Genomic DNA, 27704 nt, shown 5'->3' with positions numbered 1-27704 from the left:
ACCTCGAGGAGTTGGTGGAGGTTTGTCCCGGGGCATGCAGGCTCAGGCTGACTTCAGAGGGGGAGCCAGGGCGTGTTTGTGAGAGGGGCTAAACACTGGCTCTGGGGTCCGGGAGGGATTTACCACAGTCTGAGGAGAATAGCTAGACAAACTTTCGGAGGACGGGTGACCCAGATTCCACACACAGGTAAGAGTCAGTTTCTTAAAACCTCCACAAACCATGTAGGCTATAAATGCAGCGATTTCGTACAAAAGTAGAAAAGCCACCGTAGTTACTAACATTTTTTTAGAATATCGATAGACGGAAGAAGCTGCCACATTTATTATTTATCAAAGGAAACCCAATTCATTCATTCATCATTCACTCACTCAGCCGTCCCGTTTGTAATTCAACATTCGGTCTGTTTAGCATCACATCAGTACTTTAGATAGATAGATAGATAGATAGATAGATAGATAGTGAGTGAAATTATTTTATATGACATTTTTCGTCACATTTCTTTTAAATGTTGGCATCAGCGAATGTAAACAAGTAGAGCCGCGCTCTCATAAATGCACAAATTACTTAAATGGGCTACTTTTAAACACTTTATCACTTAAAAGTTTAAACTATTAACAATCTAATATAATGTTAATAGGGTTTCCTTATAATTCATATCAGTGCTGGATTAATAATCACATTTCCCTTTTGAAAACACATGGGTAGGATACCTATTTATCTATGTACATACTGTTTGTGTATATGTTATGCAATCCAATGATATGCAGACATTTTAAGTGTCTCTAAACTATTTAAAAGATTTTTGGGACAACTGTATGTTAAGTTTTTCCATTTTGTTAACATTTTTATGTGAGTCTCGCGTTTCTATGTAATCTACAGTAACTGCACGTAAATGCTACTTTGAATAAGTTTGTAGTTTTATGCACTGATGCATTTCTCTGTCTTCATGTCATGCCGGGTCATTTTGGATGTGTTTTTGTCAGTTATGTAACGAGGTAAGGGTGTGCTTGTGTGTGGCATGTCTAGTCATGCTGAATAAGCTTAGGCTAGTGTAACATTCGAACAACAATCCAAAATTCAAAGGTTTGTTCTGTAGTCAGGTTGGTGTTGGTAGGGAAAATGCTTTAAAATGACTCATAGTTTGAGAGTAACACATTTCTGAGCAGCACGAAAAGCCATGACAGCAAAAGCAACCTGTAGGATGAGATACGTTGTGAGGTGTGTCTTCAGGATACCATTCCGATATTTCATACAGCGATATTGTGAACTTTTGGAATGAAGTAAAAAACGTGCTTCCACTACAGGCTGACATAGTTACCTTTCACTGTATATTACATCAGACATAAGGATGTGTCGCTGCTTTTCCACATTTCTCTTCCGCTCCCAGACAGTTAATTTGTCTGCTGTGATGCAACACCCTTCCCATTCCCTCTTGCCTCTCCTCTCCAAACCTTTTCAATGTGATTCTGAGCTCTTCATGCTTCATTTGGGAATCACAGCCAGAGAACACCCAGGCCATTCTCTCACTCACCCCCTCCTTCATTCATTAACCACTGGACAGGCGCTCTCATTCCCTGCCTCCTCATCATATTCCCTTTCAAATCCTCTAGAATGCCACTTCCAGAGTCCACTTCATGTGACCTCTTATCCTGTGAACCTGCTAGTTCATCCGCTGCCAGAGGTACAGGTTTTTGCTCAAAGGTTGCTCGTTTGTGGCTTAGGAGACTTACTGTTATTAAGAGGTTTTCATTCCAGTGTTGTTGTTGTTGATAAAAACTATTTACAAATGTTAATTGATTGAAATAAAGCTAAAATATAAATAATTGATGAAAAAGTATTTAAGAAAACATAAATGAAAATTAGAAATGCTGTCTTTTCTGAAATAAGTACTAAAATTGTTGAAACTGAAATAAAAGTAAATTAAAGATGAATACAAAATAAAAACAAAACCTAATAAAAAAAAGCACATACTATTTACAAGAAACACATAAGACATGATGTGAAATTATATAAACACAATTACTAAAACTAAGTTTAAAATGAAAACTGGAAATATAAAAAATTAAATAAAAAAGCTGATACATTGAATATTAAATACTAAAATAATATAAAAAAGTAACTAATAACTCAGATTTTTCTCCTAAATGTTCTTAAAGGGGTCATATGATGCGATTTCAACTTTTCCTTTCTCTTTGGAGTGTTACAAGCTCTCGGTGCATAAAGAAGATCTGTAAAGTTGCAAAGACTAAAGTCTCAATTCCGTCACACGCTTGAGGTATTCAGCCAATCACAACGCACTGGATAGCTGGCCAATCAGAGCACACCTCGCTTGTTCAGACCGATGAGCTTTGTAAAAATCGACGCGTTTCAGAAAGGCGGGGCATAGAGGAGAAGCAATAATGTACAGTATGTGGAAAATAATGTGTTTTTTGAACCTTAAACCGCATAAACACATTTCATTACACCAAATACACAAAATACTGTTCTTTTTAGCAGCATCATATGACCCCTTTAAAATAAAAAAGGAAATTAAGAGGTTTTCATTTCAAGAGTTTCAAAATTGCTGAAACTAAAATAATAGCAAATAGAAATAAAAAGAGGTAAAAGCAATAACAACATGCAATATTTATTAAAAACGAATGAACAAGACATGACAAAGTTGCAAAATAACACAATTACTAAAGTTAAAATGAAAACTGAAAATATGAATTCATATGATAATTCAAAACATTAAATAATAGTATAAACAATTCTAAAATCAGAGTTTTTTTCCTATAACTTTTCTTTAAATTAAAAAATAAACAAATAAAATAGGCAATACATTTGTAGACATATATAGCACTATAAAATGATATGGATGTTCAATTACTTATTAAAATGAATGAATTTGACACCGTTTGAGATATTGTTGAGATATCTTTTCTAAAACTCTAGAAGTGACACAGTTTTTCTCAAGAGGTAATAAATGAGTCTTCATTTATCACCATTGCTGTCAATGGGCAATAATTGCGATATCAAAGATTTCGTTAAGGTTTTCTTTCCAATGAGCTTATTCACTTCTTGTGTTCTCCATCCTCACAAGACTGAACATCACTTTTCACTCACCTACATCCCGTCTCCTAACGGTGAAGTTTTACCTTACACACATATTCGTCCTGGATCCTGAATGTCTTTAGTCTAACAATGTGCCTGTTGTTCTGAGCACTGAGGTTCTCTCGGCATTGTAAGAGGTTCAGACCATGTTGTGTGTGTGTGACAACTGGGTTATAAATCAAATACAACTTTGTTCTCAGTACCTATTGAAATAATAATTATCTGTTGAACTATTGGGTGATTGCCAGGGTGTTTAAAGTAGTTTTCAGCATGTGGTTGCCAGGACTGTGCTGCTAAGATGTTGTACACTGTAAAAAATGACTGTGAATCTAACGGTAAAAGACGGTAAAAATGCTACAGTAAAAACCTGTGAAATGGTTAACGGTAAATTCCCCTACTATATACGGTAAAAAACTGTATTGGACATTACATGTATTGGACATTAATTTTACGGTAGTATACCGTTTTTGGAAGTGGAAAAAGACCGTATAATTTACAGTGAATAACCGTAAATTGACATTCTCAGAATTCCCTGCGTTACATTTCAAATTTGATGTTTTTTTTTTGTTGAAATTGTTTCTTATTATTTTTTTTTCTTATCAGTTTTGTATATTAGGGTTGTGTGTTACACCTAATGTTGTTAAATGAATGTTTATTGCATTATTTCAGTTTCATGTGTGTTACCATGATGGTGTTTAGTGTTTGTGTGAATGACACTGTGCACCTTCTATATATGTTATTGTTTAAAAGCTGCTTGTGATGGGCTTTGGTTCATCATGTGACTCTCATCACCACCTGCTTTTGGTGGTTATCAGTGTATTACAAAGGTACAAAACAGATTTCAGTACTTCAATAGGTTGGTATATTAACATTATATCAGTTAATGAAATTGCGGTATTTAACTGTAAATTTAAGTTAAACCGTAAAACCTAAAACGTTGCTACCATATTTTTTACGGTAAAATTCTGGCAACCACAGCTGCCAGTTTTTTTTTACCATAAATTTTACGGAATTTTTTTACAGTGTAAGTGTAAGTAAATACAGCTTGAGTTCTTCTTTCAGTGTAAGTTTGTTGAATTGTTTTCAATTATTTGATCATCCACTAGGCAAAACTGTCAGTCCGATCACTTAGAAAAGCAATAGCACACCTCTCAGCAATAAGACAGCTGCTCTGAGGCGTCATTCATGTTAGCAGCACAAACGAACCGTTTCTCCATTCATCACATTGTTTGTACAGGAGCTCCGCCTGAGGTTTCCTCTCTCAACTACAGCCTATAACGTTTATGACACTTTTTTAGTGGGTACAATTTTACGACCTAAAGAACAAACTAAAATGCCGTTTAACTGTTCCGCACAGGAAACAACACCATCCTGAGATCACAACCGCAAAATTTACGCTTCCCGTGGCCACATGTGACACTAATAATGCTCTTCAGTAATGGACCATGAGTCAGGGTAGACCCCTTACATAATTGGACACGACTGAAAACAAGGCTGTGAGGGATGTACAGTCTGTTCAGTGCTGTCTCAAGGTCAGGCATCACACCTCATTTTTTTCTGGAACTTTTTGTCTCAAGGAATTTTTGGGAAGATATATTTTCAGTGCTTTTTCAGCTGAATAATTGACATGAAGGTACACTGCAGAATATTACACACTGAACCCCTCGCAGCCTCGTTTTCATATTAAATATGCTTTAAAACTCTCCAGAATGCTCAACTTTTACTGTACACTCTCAGACAAAAATGTACATTTATACCTTATTTACCCCTAACGGCGGCATATGAGTACCTTAAAAGTACATATTAGTACCTAAAGTGTATAAGTAGCATAATATGCAGATTAGTATCTAAAGTGTACATATTAGTGCCTAAATGTAGATATTAGTACCTAAAGTGTATATATTAACACCAAAATGGTACATATTAGTATCTAGAGTGTGTGTGTGTGTGTATATATATATATATATATATATATATATATATATATATATATTACTACCTAAAGTGTATATATTAGTACCAAAATGTACATAGTGTATATATTAATACCAAAATGGTACATATTAGTACCTAAAGTATATATATTAGTACCAAAATGTACATATTACCAAAGACTATAGAAATACAAAGACGGTTCACTCCTGTACTTATAAATGGGAGAAATGCGCAATATGGCACGATAGTCCCGCCTCCTAAATAAAGGAGCCAATCGTTGATTGGTAAAGTCATTGCGTCACTGCAGTGGCCGTTAGAAGCTCCAGTTGCCATAGAAACCTGAGGCTGGACCAGCCGTGTAAATATTAGTACCAAAATGGTACATAGTATCTAAAGTGTATATATTAGTACCAAAATGTACATTACCTACAGTGTATATATGTACCAAAAATGGTACATATTATTAGTACCTAAAGTGTAAATATTAGTACCAAAATGGTACATATTATTACATAAAATGTAAATATAGTACCAAAATGGTACATATTAGTACCTAAAGTGTACATATTCGTACAAACATTTACATATTAGTACCTAAAGTGTTCATATTAGAACCAAAATTTACACATTATTATTATTATTATTATTATTATTATTATTATCACCTAAAGTGCTTGTACCAAAGTGGTACATATTAGTATATTAGTACCTAAAGTCTGTATATTATTACCTAAAGTGTACAGTCCCAATGGTCAGCTTTTGTACCTTTTTTTCTGAGAGTGTAAGTACATTACTGTACAGGCAAGTTGTTCGGTTTTACAAACAAGTCAAAATAGTTTTTGTGTCTAGATAAACCTATAAAAGACATTTGTCTCCTCATCTCTGCTCTTTGTGAGTTGTTGATATCTGCCGTGTTGGTGTCTGAGAGCTTGAGTTTTCTTCAGCGACGGAGGCTGTAACTCTGCAGGCCTTTCTTTGAAACGCGCTTTAGTTCATTTAGCACCAGTTTGAGTAATAGCCTCTGTCACTCTCTCCCCTCTTTGTTCTGTGTAAGTTCCCAAGTGAGTGCCAGAAACACACAATAGTGCCTGTCTACCTCTGACAATGGCCCTTATGAATGAGGCAGGGAGGGAGAGAAAGAGAGAGGTCTGTCCTCATCTGTGATGCGTAATCATTTTCAGATGTCATCTCTGCTAAATCCATTTATCTCCAGCTTTTGTGGACCTGTGACAGAGAGAGGGATGTGCAGAGATGCTCAGATGAAAGGGATTTCCCTGTTTTTGTTATCACTCCGGTAAGTGGTGGTTCTTTGTGTATAAATTTAAGATATGATTTGAATTAAATTTGTTCACAATATGCACTTCTTTACAACGTATCGTTAGGTGGCTTCAAGTGAGTTCAATTTTCCCCGAGTTGCCTCAGGTCAGACGGCGCCTGTTTTTTTTCGACAGTGTATCTTAACGTTAACATAATCGCTCCGGTAGGTACTATTCTTTGTATAATAAATTACGATAAATTTATTTATTTTTTTTAAATATGTGGTTTTGTATACAGACGTGGACTTCGAGTTGGCTCAGGCGGTGCCCGTTTAGTCCGTCCGTGATCACAGGGTAAGTTTTTTTTTTTTTTTTTGTTAATTTACAAAAAAAAAAAAAAAAAAAGCATAGCTCTACTGTTTAAAATACTTTTATTAAGCAGAGACACATTAAAGTGACAGACATTTATAAAGTTAGAAAAGGTTTCTTTTTCAAATATTGATTTTCCCGCTAAATCTTCCTGAAAATGTATAACGGTTTCCACAAAAATATTAAGCAGTGCTACTTTTTTCAGCTGTGTTAAGCACCAAATTGAGAATTATTTCTGAAGGATCACGTGAAACTGAAATATATGAAATTATAAAAATAACATTTTAAAAGATATAATATATTAAATAATATACGAGAATGTATTATATATGTTAAATATATAGTAAATAAAATATTTAAATAGAATAGATAAAAAAGAAAAGTTATTTGTAATTGTAGTAATTTATTTATTTATTTACTTAGTTTTTCTGTATTTTTATACCGTATAATGCAACAAAAGATATTGCAAATCTTACCAAATCCAGACTTTTGAAAGGTAGTGTATATGTATCATATGACACCATATAACATTTTAAAATATATAATATATTGAGTAATAATAATAGTTTATATAATATAATATATAACATTTAAAAATGTATATATTCATATATAATAAATAGAACATAATAAATAGAAAAAGACAATTATTTTAAATTGTAAAAATAATTCACAATATTACTGTATTTTTGACCAAATAAAACAGAAAATACCAAAAATCTTTCCTACCTCAAACTTTCGAATGGTTGTCTATGTGTCATATCATCATCATATTTATCATTTTTATATATGAATATAATAACGTTTTGGGCAACGTTTTGGAATTGTATTACATTTGAATTATTTTAAGTAGTACTTTGTATAAAATTGTGTACATGCATTTTACTAAAATTTAATGTTTAATATTCTTACATTTCTTGGAAATTTCTGAACTGTTTTAAAATGGCTGATATACCCATGAATTTAATTTTAGTGCCAAATAAGGCTATAAAATAGAATACTTTTTGAACATGACAGCATAGATTAATTAGGATAATAAACTACACCTCTTTTGTTTGTGAAAATTGTATTATTATTATTTTATTAATGATTATGGTTTAAATTATGACTTGAAGGTTTTGTGTTCTGGACATTCTGTTTTTAAATTTTAATGTATTTTGAATCAATATTATTATATTATTATTGTAAATATTAGTCATACTGATATATAATATAGGTTGTCTTATGTCATTATAGAGTTGTATTGTGTGCATATCATCATCCGTGGCTATTATAAACCAAGTTGTGACGCTGGCTGGCTTCGGCGTCTCTAGAGTTAAGTATTCTGGAGACAAACATCATGGCACTTGCTGTGGTGGCATTTAAAGAGAGAGGAGGGAGGGCATTTTCCCTCTCTGTGGGAATACCAATGCAGGGCGAGGGGTGATGACATCATCCTTTGTCCTCCTGTGCTTTTAATGGGGGAGGAAGTGGGTGAGAGGTTAGAGAAGAGAGAGAGAGGCTGTGAATTGAGTCCCGGTAAGTGAGCGTGTTTGGGTCGTCTTATTGGCAAACGCGTTCACACTGGGGCCTCCCAGTCACCCCATCTCAGCACCAAATCAGTGCCACTGTACTCGCTTCAGCAGTGTCATCTTCTGCTGCGGGACGCCATTAAAATTCACTTGCAGCCTGTCAGCGAGAAAACACACCTCTCGTCATCTCCACCTGTCCTTCTGTGTGTCCTGAAACACTTCCACACCTGTGCTGTGTTTGTTTCGGCTGCGTGTGTGTCCTGCCTCCTCGAAAATGGCCGAGAGTTACCCAAGCGCCTGTTGTGTGTCGGCCAATCATCATTACGTCCTCCTGGCATTCAGATGAGGCTGAAACATTAGTTGGCTTCTCTCAGGGCTGAGTGCTTTTCATTCAGGTTTTGTTCTCAGACCTCTTTACAAGAAATCAATGAGAGCGGTTAGTAATTTAGAGTCACTGCACATTAATGTAATTCAGTGTTTCAGCATAGAGTTAGAATAATGGACTATAATTGCTGGTGGGTTTTGTAATGATTATTATTATCTTTTAGCATATTGCATATTTTTCATGATATATATTTTACCACGTTTTTTTTAATAACAGTAGGTCACTCAAGGTAAAAATTTCCGTAAACTTTCCAAAGTTGTCCAAAAAAATCCTTGAAAGTTTCCAAAAATTCCAGAAATGTACCAAAAATGTTCTGCCTCCCTAATTTTACCGCAGTTAACTGCTCTGCTTTGTATTGTGTCTTAACTTGATTTTCGATTCAAACAATCACTGAAGTATGTTTTACAATAAATTGCAATTTGAGTTTTTGTACTGCAAAATGTCATGTGTCTCTGGAAAATAGCGATCCATGATGTAGTATTATGTTTAATACCAAAGTGTTTTGTTTGTTTGTTAATGAGTGATTTGTGGACACTATTGTTTTTAGATTTGTGGTGTGAAAATGATATCTTTTTACTTCAAAATAAAAACGAACCCTGCCCAGAATTTGCACAGACGGCATGTTGTTGTTGCTATTACTATTATTTTAAAATAAATACTTCTTGTAATGGGGTTGTTGTTCAGTATTTCAACAAATCAGATGTACATTTGAGATATTTTTGCTTTTCATTACAAACTATAGGCTAATTGAGTGAAATAATTTAATTTGCATTTATAATGTTGCTGTTATGACATATCTACAATTAAAATATGGACAATTAAATATGTAAATATTCAAATGCCTGTACATGAATAATAGAAAACAAATTTCCTTATGATGAATGTCTTTTTACTGGGATTATGCTTTGTCTGTCATTGGTTCAGTTATTCAGCTAATATATAAATGTATAAAACAAATACAATGTATAATATTAATAAGAAAGTTTAATAAGGCCACATTACCTCAGTAGCCTCTTGGAATAATTTTACATTTTGTTCTACAGCAACTAATTAGCAGATGTTTCTGTTTATTTCCTATAATTACTGTGGCCGAGAGAGCTCAACGCGCTGCAAATGAAAAAACAGATGCACATTTTACTACTAAAATAAACAAATAGCCTATATATACTATTATTATTATTATTATTATTATTATTATTATTATCATCATTATTATATAAAAATAAATACAAATAAAACATGGTTACTATGATTAAACCATGGTAAATAAACCACGCTAACCTAGTTTAGCCATGGTTTTTGTACAACTGTGGTTATACAATTGGTAATCAATACATGGTTACTACATTTACTATAATAAAACCATGGTTAATTTTTGTAAGCATCGTTGCGGTCCCCCTTTGTGGTCTGTGCTACTTGAAGTGCGTTTTTTGTTTGTGTCAGCGCGTTTCTATTTTTACAGCGCGTTTCTGGTTGTGTTGTGAGTATTTGCAGTGCGTTTCTATATTTGGTTGTTATGCTAGTATTTGCAGCACATGTGCTTTCAAACTGATGAAGACGTATTCTTAATTTGCTGGTGCTTTTTCTATTGGCATGTCTTTTAGGTTGCAGCGCGTTGAGCTCTTTCGGCCACCATATAAAAACACATTGGCTGATACATCATCATCATCCTGCATATGCAAAACTTTGTATCTAAATATGTTACAATTTGAAAGTAAATGCACATTATTCTTACAGTTAGTGGGGCATCTTCCCTTATCTCTACGTTAAAACTAAATAAATAAATAAAAAATTGTAGAGCGTGTCAGGGCTTGTGTTTGACTGTTGTGGTTAACAGCCATTTATTATCTTTGCAATTATATAGTGGAAAAAATGGCACATTTCTAACAGCTTTAATAAGGGTTATTTGGCGAGCTGCTATTAAAAGGGCCAGTTTGTGAAAATTGCCATATTTGACATTCAGTAAATAGAATGACAGTGTTGTGATGTTCTTTGTCTATGGTTAAAGGTGAAATGTGTAATTTCTGTGCCACTATAGTAGCATACAGAATAGTCATCCTTTTTTTTTTTTTTTTTGCTGGTTGGTATCAGGTTTGCAGATTAGGATTGAAATACTCATAGTTTGAATCAGATTTTATTTTCCATTTCATTTTAATTTTAGTTCAAGTTTTAGTAGTTTTGTTAACTAATGTAGTTAACTAATATCAGCAAATAAATCCTTATTGTAAAGTGTTGCATATCTGACTTTTCTTCTGTGGAATATCAAATAAGATATTTTGAATAGAGCCCGACCGATATATCGTTTTGCCGATATTATCGGCCGATATGAGCCTGTCGCCGATATATCGGTATCGGCGAATATGCTGCCAATATGACATTTTTTTTTTTTTACAGAACATATAACGCAGATAAAATGCTTGAAATGGTGTAATTACTTAGTTTGTCCAGCAGAGCACGCTCCATTGTTTGCTACTGGCGACCTGGATGAAACGCTTTAAAGCTTAAGTCTATGGAAAACCATTGAAACTTTGAACGGCAATATCTCCGTAACGGCGTGGCAAATCCGCACCAAATTCGGGGGATCCCTTCAGCTCGAGGAACCCTCTCGAACGCGAATCGAGTGTAGTCTAGAGGCCCGCTTTCGAATGAGACCACCCCCGCGTCAGTAGCCCCCGGTGTTCGGGAGTTACGGGTGGTTAAATTCGCGGCCCGGCGCTGACCGATCAAGCGATCCCGTGGGGCTACCGACGCACGGCGGGTGGCGTTCGAGAGGGCTCCTCGAGCTGAAGGGATTCTGTTTATGTATATACTGTATTCTATATATAGTACCAGTCAAATGTTTGGACACATGAATGGGAAAGTGTCCAAACTTTTGACTGGTACTGTACTGTAATATACACAAAGAATATCGGCCGATAAATCGATCGATTTTTACTCCCTATTATCAGTATCGGTATCGGCCCCAAAAAACCCATATCGGTCTGTCTCTAATTTTGAAAGATGCCTTTTTTTAATGAATGTCAATAGTCAGAAAACCATTTGGTTACCAACATTTCTAAATATCTTATTTTGTGTTCTATGTATACAAAATATTGGTGAACAACAGATTTCTCAGAGTAGTTGTTCTCAAAGCATGCTTTTGGATTGAAATATGTATTTTGCTGCTGTGGGTGCGTAACGGCTCTCATGCAGTAGCCCTTGTCCTTTTTCATATAATTTAGAGAGATGTGGGAGATTGTGAAGTGTTGGACTCTTATGATGATGCTGATGGCAGTGAATCTGTGTGTGTCTCACAGCTATGCAGTTTCAGGATTGGTTGCGTTCCTTGCGTTTCACTGGAGGAGATGGCACGTCTGAAATGGACAACCTGAAGACGCTCCTTCCGTCTATGCCCTCGTCCTTCTCTCTGTCCTCTCTCTCCCTTTCTCCGTCCTCTATCATAGGCTTAGGAGCGCTAGCTTCTCTTACAACCTACTGGCTGGTGACCAGACCTCGACCAATCCAGCCTCCATGTGACCTACAGGCCCAGTCCATATCTGTGCAGGTAACTGTGTTGTTACTGCAAAACTAAAACTCATATCTATCCAATAAAATATAAATATTAGCAGAAAAATTTTTTGTCGAGTCTGAGGAGGAGGCGGCGGGAGATAAAAACTCCCCAATATTTTGAATTTGGTCTGCAGTACCCATTTCAACCGCTAGCTGTCAATATCACATACCGCACCTTTTAAAGACTTAATTAGACTTAAAAATGTGAAATATTACTTTGGCAACTTACAAAATGAAAGTAGGTTAAGTGGAAGTACTGAAGTTACTAAAACTGAAATAAAAACGAATTAAAAGAAATATTAAAAGCAAAAACTGTTACTAAATTACTAAAATTTTAAATTACTCATCAAATACTAAAACTTAAACTAAAATTAAAATGAAAAGTGAAAGCTAAAAATAAAACCTAATTGAACACTTTAATAGTGTATAATGATGGATATAGTGATGAATAGCTGAAAGTATACTGTACACTGTTTAAATTCAGTATGTGAAAACTTTTGCAGGTCTATTGTTTTCACATGATCCTCAATTACATGTCGAGTCAGTTTTTGGCTAATCAAATAATGTCAACCATACTAAAAAGCCAGCTTGAACTGCTTTGCCGGTATTAACTGCTTTAAGGTGGTCTTAGCTGATCTTCCTAGTCACGCTGCTCTTAAGCCGATCTTTCACACTGTTTAGCTGAAAAATGTCCAAAAACTAGCCAACATTACGATCTAATCAAACTACCATACCAACTTAGACCTGGTGTTTTTTTGAGCTGGGAAGAAAGACATATTAAAAGGAATTTTAAAACAGCAGATATACTGAAAGTAAGAGGTAATGTACAATCAGCCGGTCATCGAGACATGTCACCTTTATTTACAATACGGATTAAGAGTGTTTTATTAAGAACATTTAATACTGCTTCTGCTTTATTCACCGCCTTGAAAATGGAAGGTCAATTTGAGTGCATTGCATTGTGGGATACAGTATCACACTTTGTGTTTGAGTTGCTTACTGCACATTTTAGCACATTTAAGTTGTATACTGTGCATAGTTTTCTGTACGTACACAAATTCACTCAAACTCACTCAGAAATTGCTAGTAAATTTCACTACATAAACGTTAACTCATTGAATAAAATGTGAAATTTTGAAGGGAAAAAAACTAAATATTATATTCTTGTAAAACACTCCAATAATCTTTTGTTTGTTTGTTTTATTTACAATTTTAATATCATTCTGATTCTTTAGGCAAGTAATGATAATTATTGGATGAACTGTCTTTTTTTAATGGAGAAATGCATGAAAGTATAAATATGTACCAAGAGCAATCATTCTTGGTCATATAACACATATGATTTTCAGATATTACATATACTTATTTACAGGGAGATCAGAGCTGTAGACGCTCAGCTTTACTGACGGATGACAATCTGCTGGAGTTTTACTATGAGGACACAAAGACAGTGTACGACATGTTCCAGAGAGGACTGCGGATAGCAGGTCTGTGTGATTTCAGTTTGTATAAATATACAGAAAAAAACATTTCGAGTGACTATTTCATCCATTGAGCCCAGATGAATTCAGTGGCTCCTCAGTTTTTCTTTCTTTTCATTTACCGCAGTGCTCTGCAAGGCTTTCTCAGATCGATAATGCTTTTATCACATGCAGCGTCCTTCAGCGAATGAATTGTACAATAGTTTCTTGGTCGATTGCTTGAGTTTGAAGTGTTTTTTTTTGTGTGCTTGGATTCATGGAAGGTAGAAAGCATTTGTGATGGGACAAAAATAAAGATGGATCATTTTAGAAAAGCAAGAAACATTTACAATCAGCTGGTCATTAAGTCATCTTTATTCATATAGCTCTTTATACAGTAGAATGTTTCAAAGCAGCTTCACAGTAATAAATCAGTGATGCAAACTTCATCAAATATGAAGCAAATCTGCTGTACAGCAGCTCTAAAAAGACAATAGTGTAATTTATTCAGCTCCAAGACAATAGAAAGTCATTAATAAACAAGCTTAGAAGCATGTATAACAGCGGATCAGTCCGTTATACAGTTCAGTAGCTAGTAATCATTATAAAATATGAATTTGACCACAGTATTTCACAGATGACCAATCAGAATCAAGTATTCCAGAGAGCCATAGTAACTAACAGTAACATGTTTTGTGCAGGCAATGGTCCTTGTCTTGGCTTCAGGAAACCCGGAGAGCCCTATCAGTGGATCGCTTACACTGAGGTGAGAGCAATGCATGTTATAACACATTTATTACTGTATAATAATCATGTAATAATCCAGCAAAAGCCCTCTGAGGGACTTTAATGGCACTGTGATTGTTACAGGTCGCAGAAAGGGCACAGGTGTTGGGATCAGGTTTGCTGGCGAAGGGTTGCAAACCAAACCCACAGCAGTTTGTGGGCATCTTTGCCCAAAACAGACCAGAGGTATATCATAAACAGATTAATATCTGATTTCCTGGTCTGTTTGTGAACAGTTCTTCAGTGCATGGTATTTTAAAAAATTATGTTCAAAGTTTGTTTTTATAATCTTAAATCAAATTCACCATTATTTCTGCCTCTGAAATTATGTGTGTAACTGCTGATGTAAGACTTAAGTCTTTATCTAGATTGAAAATCTGGGATCTTTTGAGTCATTTAAACAGAAAAACCATGACATTAACTGACTGAGAAATACTTCAGATTTAGCACTCTAGATCTAGATCTTTAGGTCACAAATGTGAAATCAAAATAGAAGCATTTTCACTACTGGTTTAATATAATAGGCATGTGTTCACATCCAGTTAAATCACTGAATGCCTGAGAGCAAAGTCACATTTCAAACATTTACCAGCTGAGCAACTTCCATTGAGATGAATACACAATTCTCCAGGTTTATTATAACTGGATGTTTCTAATATGTTGCCGGTTTGTTTGTCTTCCCCTGCTGGCTGCAGTGGGTCATTGCAGAGCTGGCCTGTTACACGTTCTCTATGGCTCTGGTGCCTCTGTACGATACACTTGGATTAGATGCTATGGTTCACATCCTTAACCTGGGTGAGTAATAATAATAAAACCTCGAAACGAAGCTGTGATGCTATCATTTACATTTTAATCTTAATAGCGCTTTTTGAGATTCATCTCTCGGTCTCGGATCTCTCTCCAGTGGAGATCTCTATGGTGATCTGTGATAAGGAGGATAAGGCAGAATCTCTGTTGAAGAATAAGGAGAAGGGAGTGACTACCACCCTCTCCTGTCTGGTGCTCTTTAGCCCCTTCAGCGCCGCCCTGCTGGAGAGAGGAAGGAAGTGCGGTGTGGAGATACTACAGCTCTCACAGATTATGGTCAGGAATATTGTCACAAAATAGCTAGTTAAAATAACTGAACAGTTGTTGTCATTTTCTACAGTTTTATGGCATTTTTGTAGCAATTTACATTTTCATGACTCGTTTGCATTCTCGCTTTGACCTTTACAATTAAACAGGCGTTTAAGACTATTAAATGCAAATGATCTTAATAAATAAATGATTGTGATTGATTAATGTCTGTGTACTGAATACTCCGTAGTTACTGGATGGTAAAGATGGATGCCATTTTTATGACTTTTGAGCTTTGAGTTGTGATCCTGTTTTTCATAATGTATTGCCTTTAGAGTCTCTATTTGCTGGTCATAAAAACATGATCACACTGGGAAAAAAAATGGTGTAGGATTTACTTTGAAACTATTTTCACTCAGAAATTGTGAGTAAAGTTCACAAACAATTACAAAACAGACAAAAAACAAAACACCAGTAACGCATTGAATTAAACATTCAGTTTTGAAGTAGAAATACTGAAATAGTAGTTGCTTGTAAAAAAGTACTCTAATAATGTCTTATTTATAACTTCATTTTTCACAATGCAGTTAAAATATCTGTATTTAAATGCATTGCAGGATCTAGGAAGAGAACATTTAAAGCCACCTGTGGTAAGAGCTCTTGCTGCTTTTTTTCCTCTTTCAGAGTAATTTTAATGGATATGACAGTCTTACTGTATTTATTCTTGTCTGACTTGATCTGCTATATGCTCTGCTGCTGTTATTATTGAGTATGGAGATGTGCTATTTCTAGTATGCTAACAAGCTGCTGTGAGCATTTAATAGACAATTCACGCGGAATGTGTTTTTGCATTAAAAATCGTGAGACACAGGGCAGTGGTATGAAAAAAGTAAGGTTGAGTAATGCATTTTTTTTTTTAAAGCTTTTAGACTGCCGAAACACTTCAAGAGACACAGGTTGAAAGTGTAACTGTCAAACACATCCATCTAGCGCATGTTTACATAAAAAAAAATAGGGAAGCAGTGCACTGGAGTGAAAAAAAGGATTCTGAGTGAACGAGTCACAAGATTTATGCTGCTGCTGCACAAATAGTTGTACATAACATCCCCTGTAGCACATCTAGACAGGTGGTGCTGGGGGAGGTGGAGGGTGTCAGATGAACGTGATTGCGTGATGCAGGGCCTAGACTGTTTAAATGTTGAGTTTTAGATATTTGAATTTGTTTTATGTTTGTTTGTTTGTTTTTGTATTGGCTTTAGCCTCCTAAACCTCAGGATCTGGCTGTGGTATGTTTCACCAGTGGGACCACAGGTACCAACCAGCAGACACTATAAACCCTGGATGGATTACGGGCCATTTTTTGATCTGTTGTAATATATAACCACATCATACTGTATTTAGTTTATTGTGTTACAGTGACCTGTGAAATTAGGGTTTAGATGTGATTCTTTGTTTCATGTAGGAAAGCCTAAAGGAGCCATGATCACTCATGGCAACATCGCCTCCAACACCTCCTCTGTCATCAAGATCCTTGAGGTCAGTTCAGAGAGCTTTTAACTTCCTGTAGCTCTGCTTTCTTTTCTTACTTATCCTCCTCCTTCAGCTTGTGACATTTCCCTTCCTAAACTTCATCTCTCCATAGCTTTCATCTTATCTTCTGTCCTGTTCCTCTTCCTTCTGTTTCTTCTTTAATAAAGACCTTGTGTTTCCCATGAGACCTCTTTCTCTTTCAAGTTCTGTTTATTAGGCTCTTTGTTCCTTTTATCTGCAGGTTGTGTGTTAAAATGGCTTCATGCTGTTCTCTCTTAATGCAACTGCTACTGATATTTTGCACGGGAGTGAAATTCTAAAACCTTATCGACTTGTCTAATTACAGCATTTATTGGCCATTTAAAAATATTAATGTTATATTTTAAACTATTTGTCATATTTTATATTCACACATGCCAGGGCTACTTTGTGATTCGTCAGGAGGATGTGTCCATCTCCTATCTGCCACTCGCTCACATGTTTGAGCGTATGATCCAGGTAACCCCACCTATTTTGATACTGTGCGCTATTTTGCGCTGTCAAATGATTAATCGTGATTAATCTCATCCAAAATAAATGTTTTTGTTTACAGAATATATGTGTGTATTGTGTATATTTATTATGTATATATAGACACACACATACAGTATACACACACACACACACACATATATTCTGTAAACAAAAACTTTTATTTTGGATGCGATTAATCGGTTGACAGCACTATTATTAACATAATAGTATTTCATTTGAAAAGATTTCCCTTGGTTTCATCTGAAAAGTCATGATGGAAGTAGGTTTTGATGAAACATTATTATTTTTTTTAATGTTCTGATGGTGTACAGTAAAGTTAATGACATTTGTTAAAAAGTTATGTGTAAATAAAATCAAGTAGGTTTTACTGTATATATGAATCATTATTAATGTAAATGTCTACATAAACATTTTTAACATTTTAAAATGTATAAAACTACATTAATTTAACATGAATGAACTTGAATAATAGTATATTTACATTGTTGTCAAAGGTTTGGAATAATTACGATTTTATTAATATTTTGTTGAAAGAAGTCTCTTATGCTTCCTAAGGCTATATTTATTTGATGCAAAATGCATTAAAACACACTAATATTGTAAAATATTATTACAATTTAAAGGAACTGCTCTCTATTTGATTTTTTATTTCTTTTATTTTTTTTGGAAACTGATGCATTATTTTTTTCAGGATTATTTGATGAATAGAAAGTTCAAAAGAACAGCATTTGTTGAAATCTTTTGTAACATGTCTTGACTATCACTTTTGATCAATTTAAATTAACATTAACCCAGTCTGTAAATTAACATTAACCCAGATTATTAGATGTTATATCATGATTCCTAATGCATAAATTAAATTAGCAACAAAGTGTTACCATTGCATATTGACTGAATACAAAAACACACCGTAACCATCATACTCTGTTTAGATTCTTGTCCTTTTATGTAGCTCATTTGAATCCTTGTTCTCTATTGTATTGTGCACTCTATCTCTCTTCTTCAGGTGTCGATGTTTTGTCATGGAGCAAGGGTTGGTTTTTACCAGGGTGACATTTCTCTGCTGATGGATGACATAAAGACCCTGAAGCCCACCTTCTTCCCTGTGGTCCCTCGATTACTCAACCGCATCTATGATAAAGTGAGTGCTACACATCACTGTTGGACACAAATGGAGAATAATGACCGTTAAATCACTCTGTTCTATGTGTGTGTAGATTCTGGGCTCGGTTACGTCTCCGCTGAAGAGAGCCTTTCTTCATTACGCCGTGAGGAGGAAACAGGCCGAGCTGAGCAGTGGAGTAGTGAGGAACAACAGCATGTGGGACCGACTGATCTTCAATAAGATACAGGCACGTCTCTTTCACATTAACACTAAGCTGCAGTTATTGAAAGATCTGATGGAAAGCCGTTGAACTGCCCCCTTGTGCTGTGGATCTATAATGTTATATGTGTGACATGAACTGTGAGCGGAGCAAAATAAAGTCTCTTCATTCATTCATTCATCTCTCTCTTTCTTCCTGTAGGCCAGTCTGGGTGGAAACCTGCGATTCATCCTCACTGCATCCGCCCCGATCTCTCCAACTGTCCTGTCCTTCCTCAGAGCCACCCTCGGCTGTCTGGTGAGTCCTCTCCTAATAACTATTCATTGTCATATTAAAATACTATAAAGCGTTTTAATACATACACAAAAGTGTTTTCATGTAGGTTAAGCAAGGCTTTCCATCATCGCTGACATCACATTGATTCAGAGGCAGTCTTGTTACTGTTAACTAAAACTCTATTAAGAATCAGTTTTATCATTGAAGTAAAGCTCAAATTAAATAAAGTGCGAATGTTAAATGAAAATCTGAAACTTAAAAATGAGAAATGTTGCTTTGGCAACTAACTGAAATGAAATAAGTCTAAGATGAAGTATTTAAAAAACTGAAATAAAATAAAGCTAAACAGAAACACATGGGTAGCACTTTACAATAAGGTCCCATTAGTTAGCGTTAATTAATGCATTAAAATTAGCTAACATGCATTAAATTAGTTCCATATCAACTCTATAATGTTAACAGATACAACTTTTGATTTTAATAATGTGCAAGTAAATGCTGAAATTTACATTAAGATAAAAAAAAATGGTTTAGAATTTTTTCATTATTAGTTCATGTTAGCTTAAGTAGTTAACGGATGTTAACAAATGAAACGAATGTTAACAAATGTAAACGTATTGTAGTGTTACTGACAAAAAAAAACGGTAACACTATTTTAAGGTGTCTTTGTTACATGTACTTACCATTATAATAACATTAATTATGCAAAATTACATGCAAGTAACCCTAAGCCAAACCCTAATCCTAACCCTAACCATATAGTAAGTAAATGCGGTTAATTACTGTTATTCAGTACTTAAATATATAATTACACTGGACAAGGACACCTTAAAATAAAGTGTAACCAAAAAAAAAACCTAATAAAAACAAGAAAAGCACAAAACAAAATTACTAAAACCTAAACTAAATTTGAAATAAAAATAAAAGCCAACTCCAAATATTAGTAAATAATATAATATTATACAAATAACACTAAAACAGCACTGCTTGGGTGATGTGTGCATCACCAGTGATATTCACCAGTATTGATTGCGATATTGACACTGATTGTGTTTAATATGGTTTCAGATTTTCGAGGGTTATGGACAGACGGAGTGCACTGCTGGATGTACCTTTTCTATGCCTGGTGACTGGAGTGCAGGTTTGTGTTCATGTATCTTTATAAGCCTGCTTTAGTCATAAATGGCGTACTATTTACAAGTTTTGAAAAAAGTAGTACATAAGGATACCCATATGACTTGCTACATTATCCAAAATGTGCAGTGTTTGACATGCTTGTTTCCAGTGTGAACAGATAATAAGCCAAATAATATTAATGTTCACCTGCGAATTCAGCAGTTGTTCTGAGGAGTCATGTTAGCGGTGTGTCTGATGTGTTTCAGGTCATGTCGGAGCTCCTTTACCCTGTGCTATGGTGAAGTTAACTGACATCCCTGACATGAACTACTACGCCAAGAATGGAGAAGGGGAGGTCAGTATCCAGATCACTGTGGAAAATTAACCCACCAACCAAACATGGATACATTTTCTGCAATTAGGGGGAATTTTGGGCCTTATCTACCAGCAATTGTGGAAAGTGACCTGTAACACTGCGTGAGGAACACTTTTGTCAGATCGATGAGCTGAAATGAATGGACTTCCCTATGTCATTTAACACTTTGATTGTGTGTTATACGTGTCAGATCTGTATCCGGGGTCACAGCGTCTTCCGAGGGTATCTGAAGGATGAGGAGAGGACGGGAGAGGCGCTGGACGCTGATGGCTGGCTTCACACTGGAGACGTGGGACAGTGGCTGCCGGTGAGACCCTACAGCTGCTTCACATCACTTTAAGTCATTATGGGCTGTTTGAATGCAGCATATATTTCTCCTTTAAAGGGTTAATTCACCCAAAAATGGAAATTCTGTTCCCTCAAGTTGTTCCAATCTATGAGATTCTTTCTTCTGTTGAGCACAAAAGAAGATATTTGGAAGAACATGTTGCTGGTAGTCATAGACTTCCATAGTATGGGGGAAAAAAAATCTTATGGAAGTCAATGGGTACCAGCAACTGTTTGGTTACACACATTCTTCAAAATATCATCTTTTGTGTTCAGCGGAAGAAAGAAACTCATACAGGTTTGGAACGAATTGAGGGTGAGTAAATGATGACAGATTTTACAATTTTTTGGGTGATCTATCCCTTTAAGACTTTCTGAATGAGACCTTGTTTGAACGTTTGCTGTCTCTCTGGTCTTTCAGAACGGGACTTTGCGCATTGTGGACAGGAAGAAGCACATCTTTAAGCTGTCCCAGGGCGAGTACATCGCTCCTGAGAAGATCGAGAACGTCTACACTCGCTGTGTTCCTGTTCTCCAGGTCTTTGTGCATGGAGATAGTCTACAAGTAAGTGTAGACACTTTAGTACAACAGTTTTGGGCATCAAGCTTAAACGGTAGGCCTATCCTTCTGTTTTCAGTGCAGTGACACTCACAGCAGTCTTGTGTTTCTTTGTGTGTTTAGTCTTATCTGATAGGAGTTGTAGTTCCAGACCCGGAGGTGTTTGTCGACTGGGCCAAAGAAAGAGGGATCGTTGGATCATATGAAGAGCTTTGTCAAAATCCTGTGAGCTTTAATGCCATACACAATACACACATTTATCTCCCTTCTGGTGACCAAACTACATGAAACATGCTTATATCACTTGTGCACACACGGTAATTTCTCAAGATATCAATAGTTTTAAAGGAATAGTTCACCTGAAAATTACAAATTTGCTGAAAATGTACTAAAGCAATCCAAGATGTCAAAAAGTTTGTTTCTTCATCAGAACAGATTTGGAGAAATGTAGGATTTCATCACTTGCTCACCAGTTGATCCTCTGCAGTGAATGGGTGCCGTCAGAATGAGTCCAAACAGCTGATAAAAACATCACAATAATCCAAACCACTCCAGTCCATCAGTTAATGTCTTGTGAAGGGAAAAACTGCATGTTTATTAGAAAAAAAAAATCCATCAGTAAAGATGTTTTTAACTTCAAACCGTTGCTTCCGGCTAAAATACAAGTTCATAATCCGTAATATTGCTTTCTTTAGTGGAAAAAGTCGTCTTGTACGAATCAGGAGAGAAATATGCACAGATCAAGCACCGATTTTAAGTGAAAACAATCCAAAACAGTTCTAACCAAATATGTTGGTGGATTTTGATCTGATGTGGACTTTTTTTTTTTTTACTAGAGGAAGCGTTATTATGGACTCATATTTTGGCCAGAAGCGACTGTTTAGAGTTAAAACACCCTGATGGATTTGTTTCTTTCAAACACACAGCTTTTCACTTCTTCAGACTGGAGTGGTGTGGATTACTAGTGTATTATTGTGATGTTTTTATCAGCTGCTTGGACTCTCATTCTGACGGCACCCATTCGCTGCAGAGCATCCATTGGTGAGCAAGTGATGTAATGCTACATTTCACTAAATCTTTCCTGATGAGGTTGAGTAAATTCTCAGCAGATTTTCATTCTTGGGTGAACTGTTCCTTCAAACTGAATGACATTTCTGTCCGTCCCGTTTGACCGGCAGGATGTGAAGAAAGCCGTGCTGGAGGACATGACGGCAGTGGGGAAGGAGGCAGGACTGAAGTCATTTGAGCAGGTAGAGGAACATTCTGGGTCGTTTACAGCATAATTGATGGCATGTGTCAATTATCACATACAGTATGATAAATGATTCATCATTCATTGTTTTTAAAGATGTACAGTATGGAAATACATTTACAAATGAAGTCTAGCAGGCCAGTGTTCATCAGGATTGGGCAGGTTGTGTTGTTGTTAAAGCACTTGCATAAAATATTAAAATATACGTTACTGCTGTTGTGAAGTCGAGGTTGGACTTTTTTGTTATGCATTGCCAGTGTAATTCCTGTGGGTGGAGCTGGTTCCATGTTAACCAGGGGTCTTCAACAGGGGGTCTCCCAGTCATTGCTTGAGTTCAGAGTCATTTTTTTGAAAAGAGAAAAAACGACAAAAAAAAAAACGGCAGATGTTCTCTCTTTGTTTTGGATTTTATTCCGGTGGTTCCTAGGCAAATTTCCAAGGGGGGCAAAAGATTATTTAAAATCAGACAAAATATTAACATTTGCTCAAATAACTTACAATCTGTATGTTTCTTATTTTAATTCAGACCCTTAACAGCCGTTTGTTCTTTTGAAGAACAGTCTTGGAAAACATGAGTATATGAAGTAGCCTCATTTTGAAAATGTTGTTTGTAGACCTTGAAAAGTCATGTAAATGTTAAAAATGGTGATTTTTTTTCTAGCAATGCCAAGCTCTAAAATATTTTGAGTAGAAATTGAATCAAAATATTTGAAAAATCCTTACTTTTGAAGGGTTCACCAAAAAAAAAAGAGCTAATTTTCATAATTTACTCACCCGCATGTCATTCCAAACCTGCAAGTAGGGCTGCCACTAATGATTATTTTGGTAATCGAGTAATCTGTCGATTATTCTGACGATTAATCGAGTAATCGGATAATTATAATGAATGTTTTTGTGGTAATAAAAATAAACCTTTTAAAATGACTTAAATACATATATAATAGCAATGTGGCAATGATAATTAGTTCAAATAAAGTATCACAAGCAAGTAATCATTTGATTTTATTGAACAAAACTATTAAAATATATGCTCCACACATGTAAATGATAACAGTTCGCGTGGAGCAGCATTTTTTTTACTGGGAACGGAGCCGTTTTGACGCACACGCATGCAACCTGCACACATGTAAATAATTAATAAATATATGTGATGCAGGTTTAATATATGTGCTTTATGATTTTTGAGGATATATGAGGACATCAACTGTGTTAAAAGGAAGCTCAACCCTACTTGCTTGACACAAGGACAAATTAGGTTTGAACCTCAGTTGTTCTTCATACATGAAACAAGTATTTTTAAGCAGAATGCTTAATTTTGGGTGAACTATCGCTTAATACTTATCCAATAAATAATAGATCATGGCTATGAATGAATGAACGATTAAACAACTATTACGGAAAAGTCATGGAGCCTTGTTGTGGACACTTGAAGGCCTTGGAGTCAAATGTTTCAAAAGCTTCAGTTTCAGCCGTTTTCTCTCTCTTTCTCAGGTGAAGGACTTCTATTTGCACCCTGAAATGTTTAGCGTGTCAAACGGCCTCCTCACGCCGACCCTGAAGAGCAAGCGTGTGGATCTCCGGCGAGTCTTCAGCGAGCAGATCGCACAGCTGTACAGTAAATCATCCATATAGACCTCACACGCTCTCCACAACACATTTACAAAGCCACTTTCTCGAAAACATTTGAACTAACTTAAGACTTGCTAAACAAGCCAGATGCTACTGACAGGAAACTGTTCTCCATAATTTATGATAAATCGTCTTCACATCTTTGCTTCTCATGTAGCGATCTAGATTGTGTTTTAGGTCATTATAGACAGCTTTGATGGTTTGAACTGAGGTCATATAGGCCTGACGCAGACACTCCATCCTAATACATAGTTCAGGAGCATTTAGTAGCATTTTCCAAGATTTGGGAACTGATGAACTTATTTTAATGAATAGTCTTTCGATCAGTGTCGTCGATATTTTACAGTTTTGTAAGTTGCACCTCTAAAGCACAATCTGTATGAATTGTTTCATTTGTTGTGTTGACATGAAATGACTGTTCAGCAGTCTGTAAATGAGTGTTTTCAACTGTAAATGTTTGACTAATTGCAGCTGATAAGAGATGTACTGTATTTTACTGACATACCTTATTACAGTTTTTCCGTTTCACACCAATCACAGCTCTGACAAAATCAGCTGTTGTTGAAGCGCAGATCTGATTGGTTCATGTGGATGTCACTTTGGTGAAAAGGCATGTCGATGTGTTGCTTACAAGAATACTTTACTGGTTCATTCCCAAGTAAATCACAGTCCTGCCCAGACTGCAATACGTGTACGTCATTTTGGATGAAGGCGGCAAGATAAATGAGTTAATTTCAAATAAAATCAGGAATTTTCAGACATTGAATATCCACAACCAATTTACTGTAAGAATGTTTGACAAGTAAACACAACAGCAAACAATTTGTTTAAAGGAAAACAATTTTACAGACGAAAAAATACACACATTTTTGGGAAGCGGAAGGCTGTGGTCCAGAGAAAATGTTTTAGATTATTTCAGAAGTCAAACATTCATTTTTTTTAAAAGCAAAGCAGTGTATAAGTTGCTTGGTAGATGCTTTATCCAAAGGGACAAAGGCACTGAATTCGTTTACACTAGACTATAGTGAGCAACATACTCACCTACTGTGAAGGCACATTTTAAATAATGTCAAACCGAACCAATAATCTTTTGTTTATACAATCAACGCTCTTCCAGTTTCAAAACTTCACTATATAGTGATTGTCAGTAACTGATGCTATTCACAACAATAACACAAATGAGATGAAAATGTGTGGCTTAAATAATTGGCCCTTGTGTATTATGGCTGTAAGACTACTGGTAAATATATATATATACTGTATATAAACCGGTCTTTCCTTCATTACAAACACAACGAGCACAAACACAGGCCAGATACAAAAACAAAACAAAAGATGAAAAATGCTTCACGTGTGTCAGTAGAGGGAGGCAGAGTATCATTGAAATGCATGTAGTTCATCACAGAATCCACACCAGACTAACATGATTTCTGTTAACTGACATCCGCACTAACATTTTCCCATCTTCAGCAATTCTCTGCACTGTTCCAGTGTTACACTATTTTCTGAAGACACTTTAAAAAGCATAAAAAAGCTGCAGAACATACTATTGTAGTGTTTGAACGCTACGGAAAACAAAATGTTCATCATGTATAAAAAAACTAAGCTTATTATGGTTTGAATATTAATTTGGCCTGTGGTCAATGGGAAAGCTTTAAGATACACATGTAAATGATCTGTTAAAAATTCAATTGTTGGTCAGTTATAGTGACTGTAATAACAAAAAGAAAAGACAAGACTAGAACTAAACACAGGAAGTTTGATCACCAAAAAGTGACTGGAAAAAAGAAAAGGTAATTAATTCCAGCTGAGATTCTAAACTTCATGCTAATTCCTGCTCAAAGGTTTTACAGTATCATTGGTGTTTTCTGATGGCTTCTTCTGTCAAAATGACACACTATCACTATCAACAAAAAAATAACAAACAAAAAAGAGAAATAAATTAAATGTTGACGTGACTTCATTAGAACATCAGAGTAAGACGTGGGTACCAGGATGTTTTCTGTCTCAGTCGTTAGCCACGATGGACAGCGCACGCAACTCGTTCAGTTTGGCCTCGTTCTCTTGCTTTCTCTGTTCATCTGTCAAACCGCCCTGATCAATCTGATCCGTCAGTTCAGTGAAGATCTTGTGCATCTCTGTAAAATAGGCCACCTGACAGAAAACAAAGGGAAAGAAAGGTCGAGTACACACAATTTAAATTTTTTTTTTACCATAAGAATGACAACAGGAGTTTTTCACCTTTCCAATTTGAGTTTTCAGAACGTTAAAATGCGATCCAGTATGCCTCTGAACAACTTCCTGTTTCTTTGTCAATTTACGCCACAACACAAAGCTACTTAGTGAATTATTGTGCATTAGTGGTGTAATTGGTCATTTTTATGTACCTTATCTTCATATAGTCACAGGGAATGATGGGAAAAGTAGTTTTGCAGTTCAATACAGTCTTAAGGTCTTCGCACACTTAGTCCGAAATTCTCGTCCGAAATTTTCGCACATTAAAAAATAAATATGACCTTACACACTTGACTCCGAAACTTCAGTCCGTCATAAAAAAAAAAAAAATAGGAACAGGTTCGATTTTCTGCGTTTTCGCATCCGTTGCAAGCATTTTGATAGGAAACGATGATGAATACAAAAAAAAACAAAACGCATATGAAATTTTCAGACTCAGTTTAGTCTAATCTCTGGCTAATTTAATAGCATTTTCTGGACATCTTAATCACCGTCACATAAAATGTGTACAAACAGATAACATTCACAAATCCAGCTGCATATGATCAATGCCACCTAAAATCTGACACGATTATAATGGACACGCCCCTAAAAGTCAAAGCCACTCCCCTTTATAATGACACACCCGTTGAGCTGGAAAGTCAGACTCAATAAAACCCCCAAGATTCCCTACTGTGATGGTCTTCATCATGTAAATATGCTCACTCTGACAGGACACAGCCCAGTCTAAACTAAAATAGAAAATGACTGCATATCTGAGGCCTTAATTTGTACATGAAATCACTTTATGCTAAATAAAGAACTTGACTTTTTCCAAAGAAGGGATATTCTTCACTCCCGCTCATACAGGAAAATGCTACGGCACAGAGATAACGCTCGTGGGTCTGTGGGTAGCAGGTGACCCCGATCTTCTGCGATCGCTGTGTGAGCGCGCGAGTGTCGGCTGAAAGCTTTCTTGACACGTCCCGCCCCTGCTCTTCCCCCGGCCCGTGAGTCAGGGGTCCCGTGAGAGACGCTTTGATGATTAATAGCCTTTAATCACATTACAAGACTCCAGGAGGAGTGGGCCGCCATTGAAAGCGCTGGGAAATACAGCTGCTCGGCTCTCAAACCTACACACAGCACATTTATTCAAGCTGCTTAC

General features: G+C 35.8%; 2 protein-coding genes across 4 annotated transcripts in view; one reads left to right on the top strand and one right to left on the bottom strand.

Moving 5' to 3' along the window:
• On the top strand, positions 1-25158 carry LOC107665192 (long-chain-fatty-acid--CoA ligase 6-like). 2 transcript variants are annotated; one of them, XM_016455972.1, is made up of 21 exons: positions 1-187; positions 11847-12094; positions 13472-13586; positions 14261-14325; positions 14430-14531; positions 15041-15140; positions 15250-15428; positions 16019-16051; positions 16661-16712; positions 16864-16937; positions 17352-17429; positions 18472-18606; positions 18683-18817; positions 18992-19087; positions 20135-20207; positions 20449-20537; positions 20749-20865; positions 21307-21450; positions 21568-21669; positions 22623-22694; positions 24188-25158. In XM_016455972.1, exons 2-21 carry the CDS (start codon positions 11849-11851, stop codon positions 24326-24328), a joined length of 2148 nt encoding a protein of 715 aa, XP_016311458.1. In that variant the 5' UTR covers positions 1-187; positions 11847-11848; the 3' UTR covers positions 24329-25158. The 2 variants fall into 2 exon arrangements, with proteins under 2 accessions (XP_016311458.1, XP_016311459.1); XM_016455973.1 differs by lacking the exon at positions 11847-12094 and having other exon boundaries at positions 2-187.
• Positions 25092-27704, bottom strand: part of LOC107665194 (bridging integrator 3-like) — a 68452-nt gene continuing 65839 nt past the window's right edge. For both annotated transcript variants that reach the window (XM_016455975.1, XM_016455976.1), the window contains exon 9: positions 25092-26479. In XM_016455975.1, coding sequence (XP_016311461.1) covers positions 26333-26479 — 147 coding nt within the window. In that variant the 3' untranslated portion in view covers positions 25092-26332. The remainder of the gene's footprint in view (positions 26480-27704) is intronic.

This window comes from Sinocyclocheilus anshuiensis, unplaced genomic scaffold (genome assembly GCF_001515605.1).
Source record: "Sinocyclocheilus anshuiensis isolate Anshui unplaced genomic scaffold, SAMN03320099.WGS_v1.1 scaffold691, whole genome shotgun sequence".
NCBI lineage: Eukaryota > Metazoa > Chordata > Actinopteri > Cypriniformes > Cyprinidae > Sinocyclocheilus > Sinocyclocheilus anshuiensis.
Note: the sequence above shows the minus strand (reverse complement) of the source record. Positions and strands in the feature narration are given on the sequence as shown.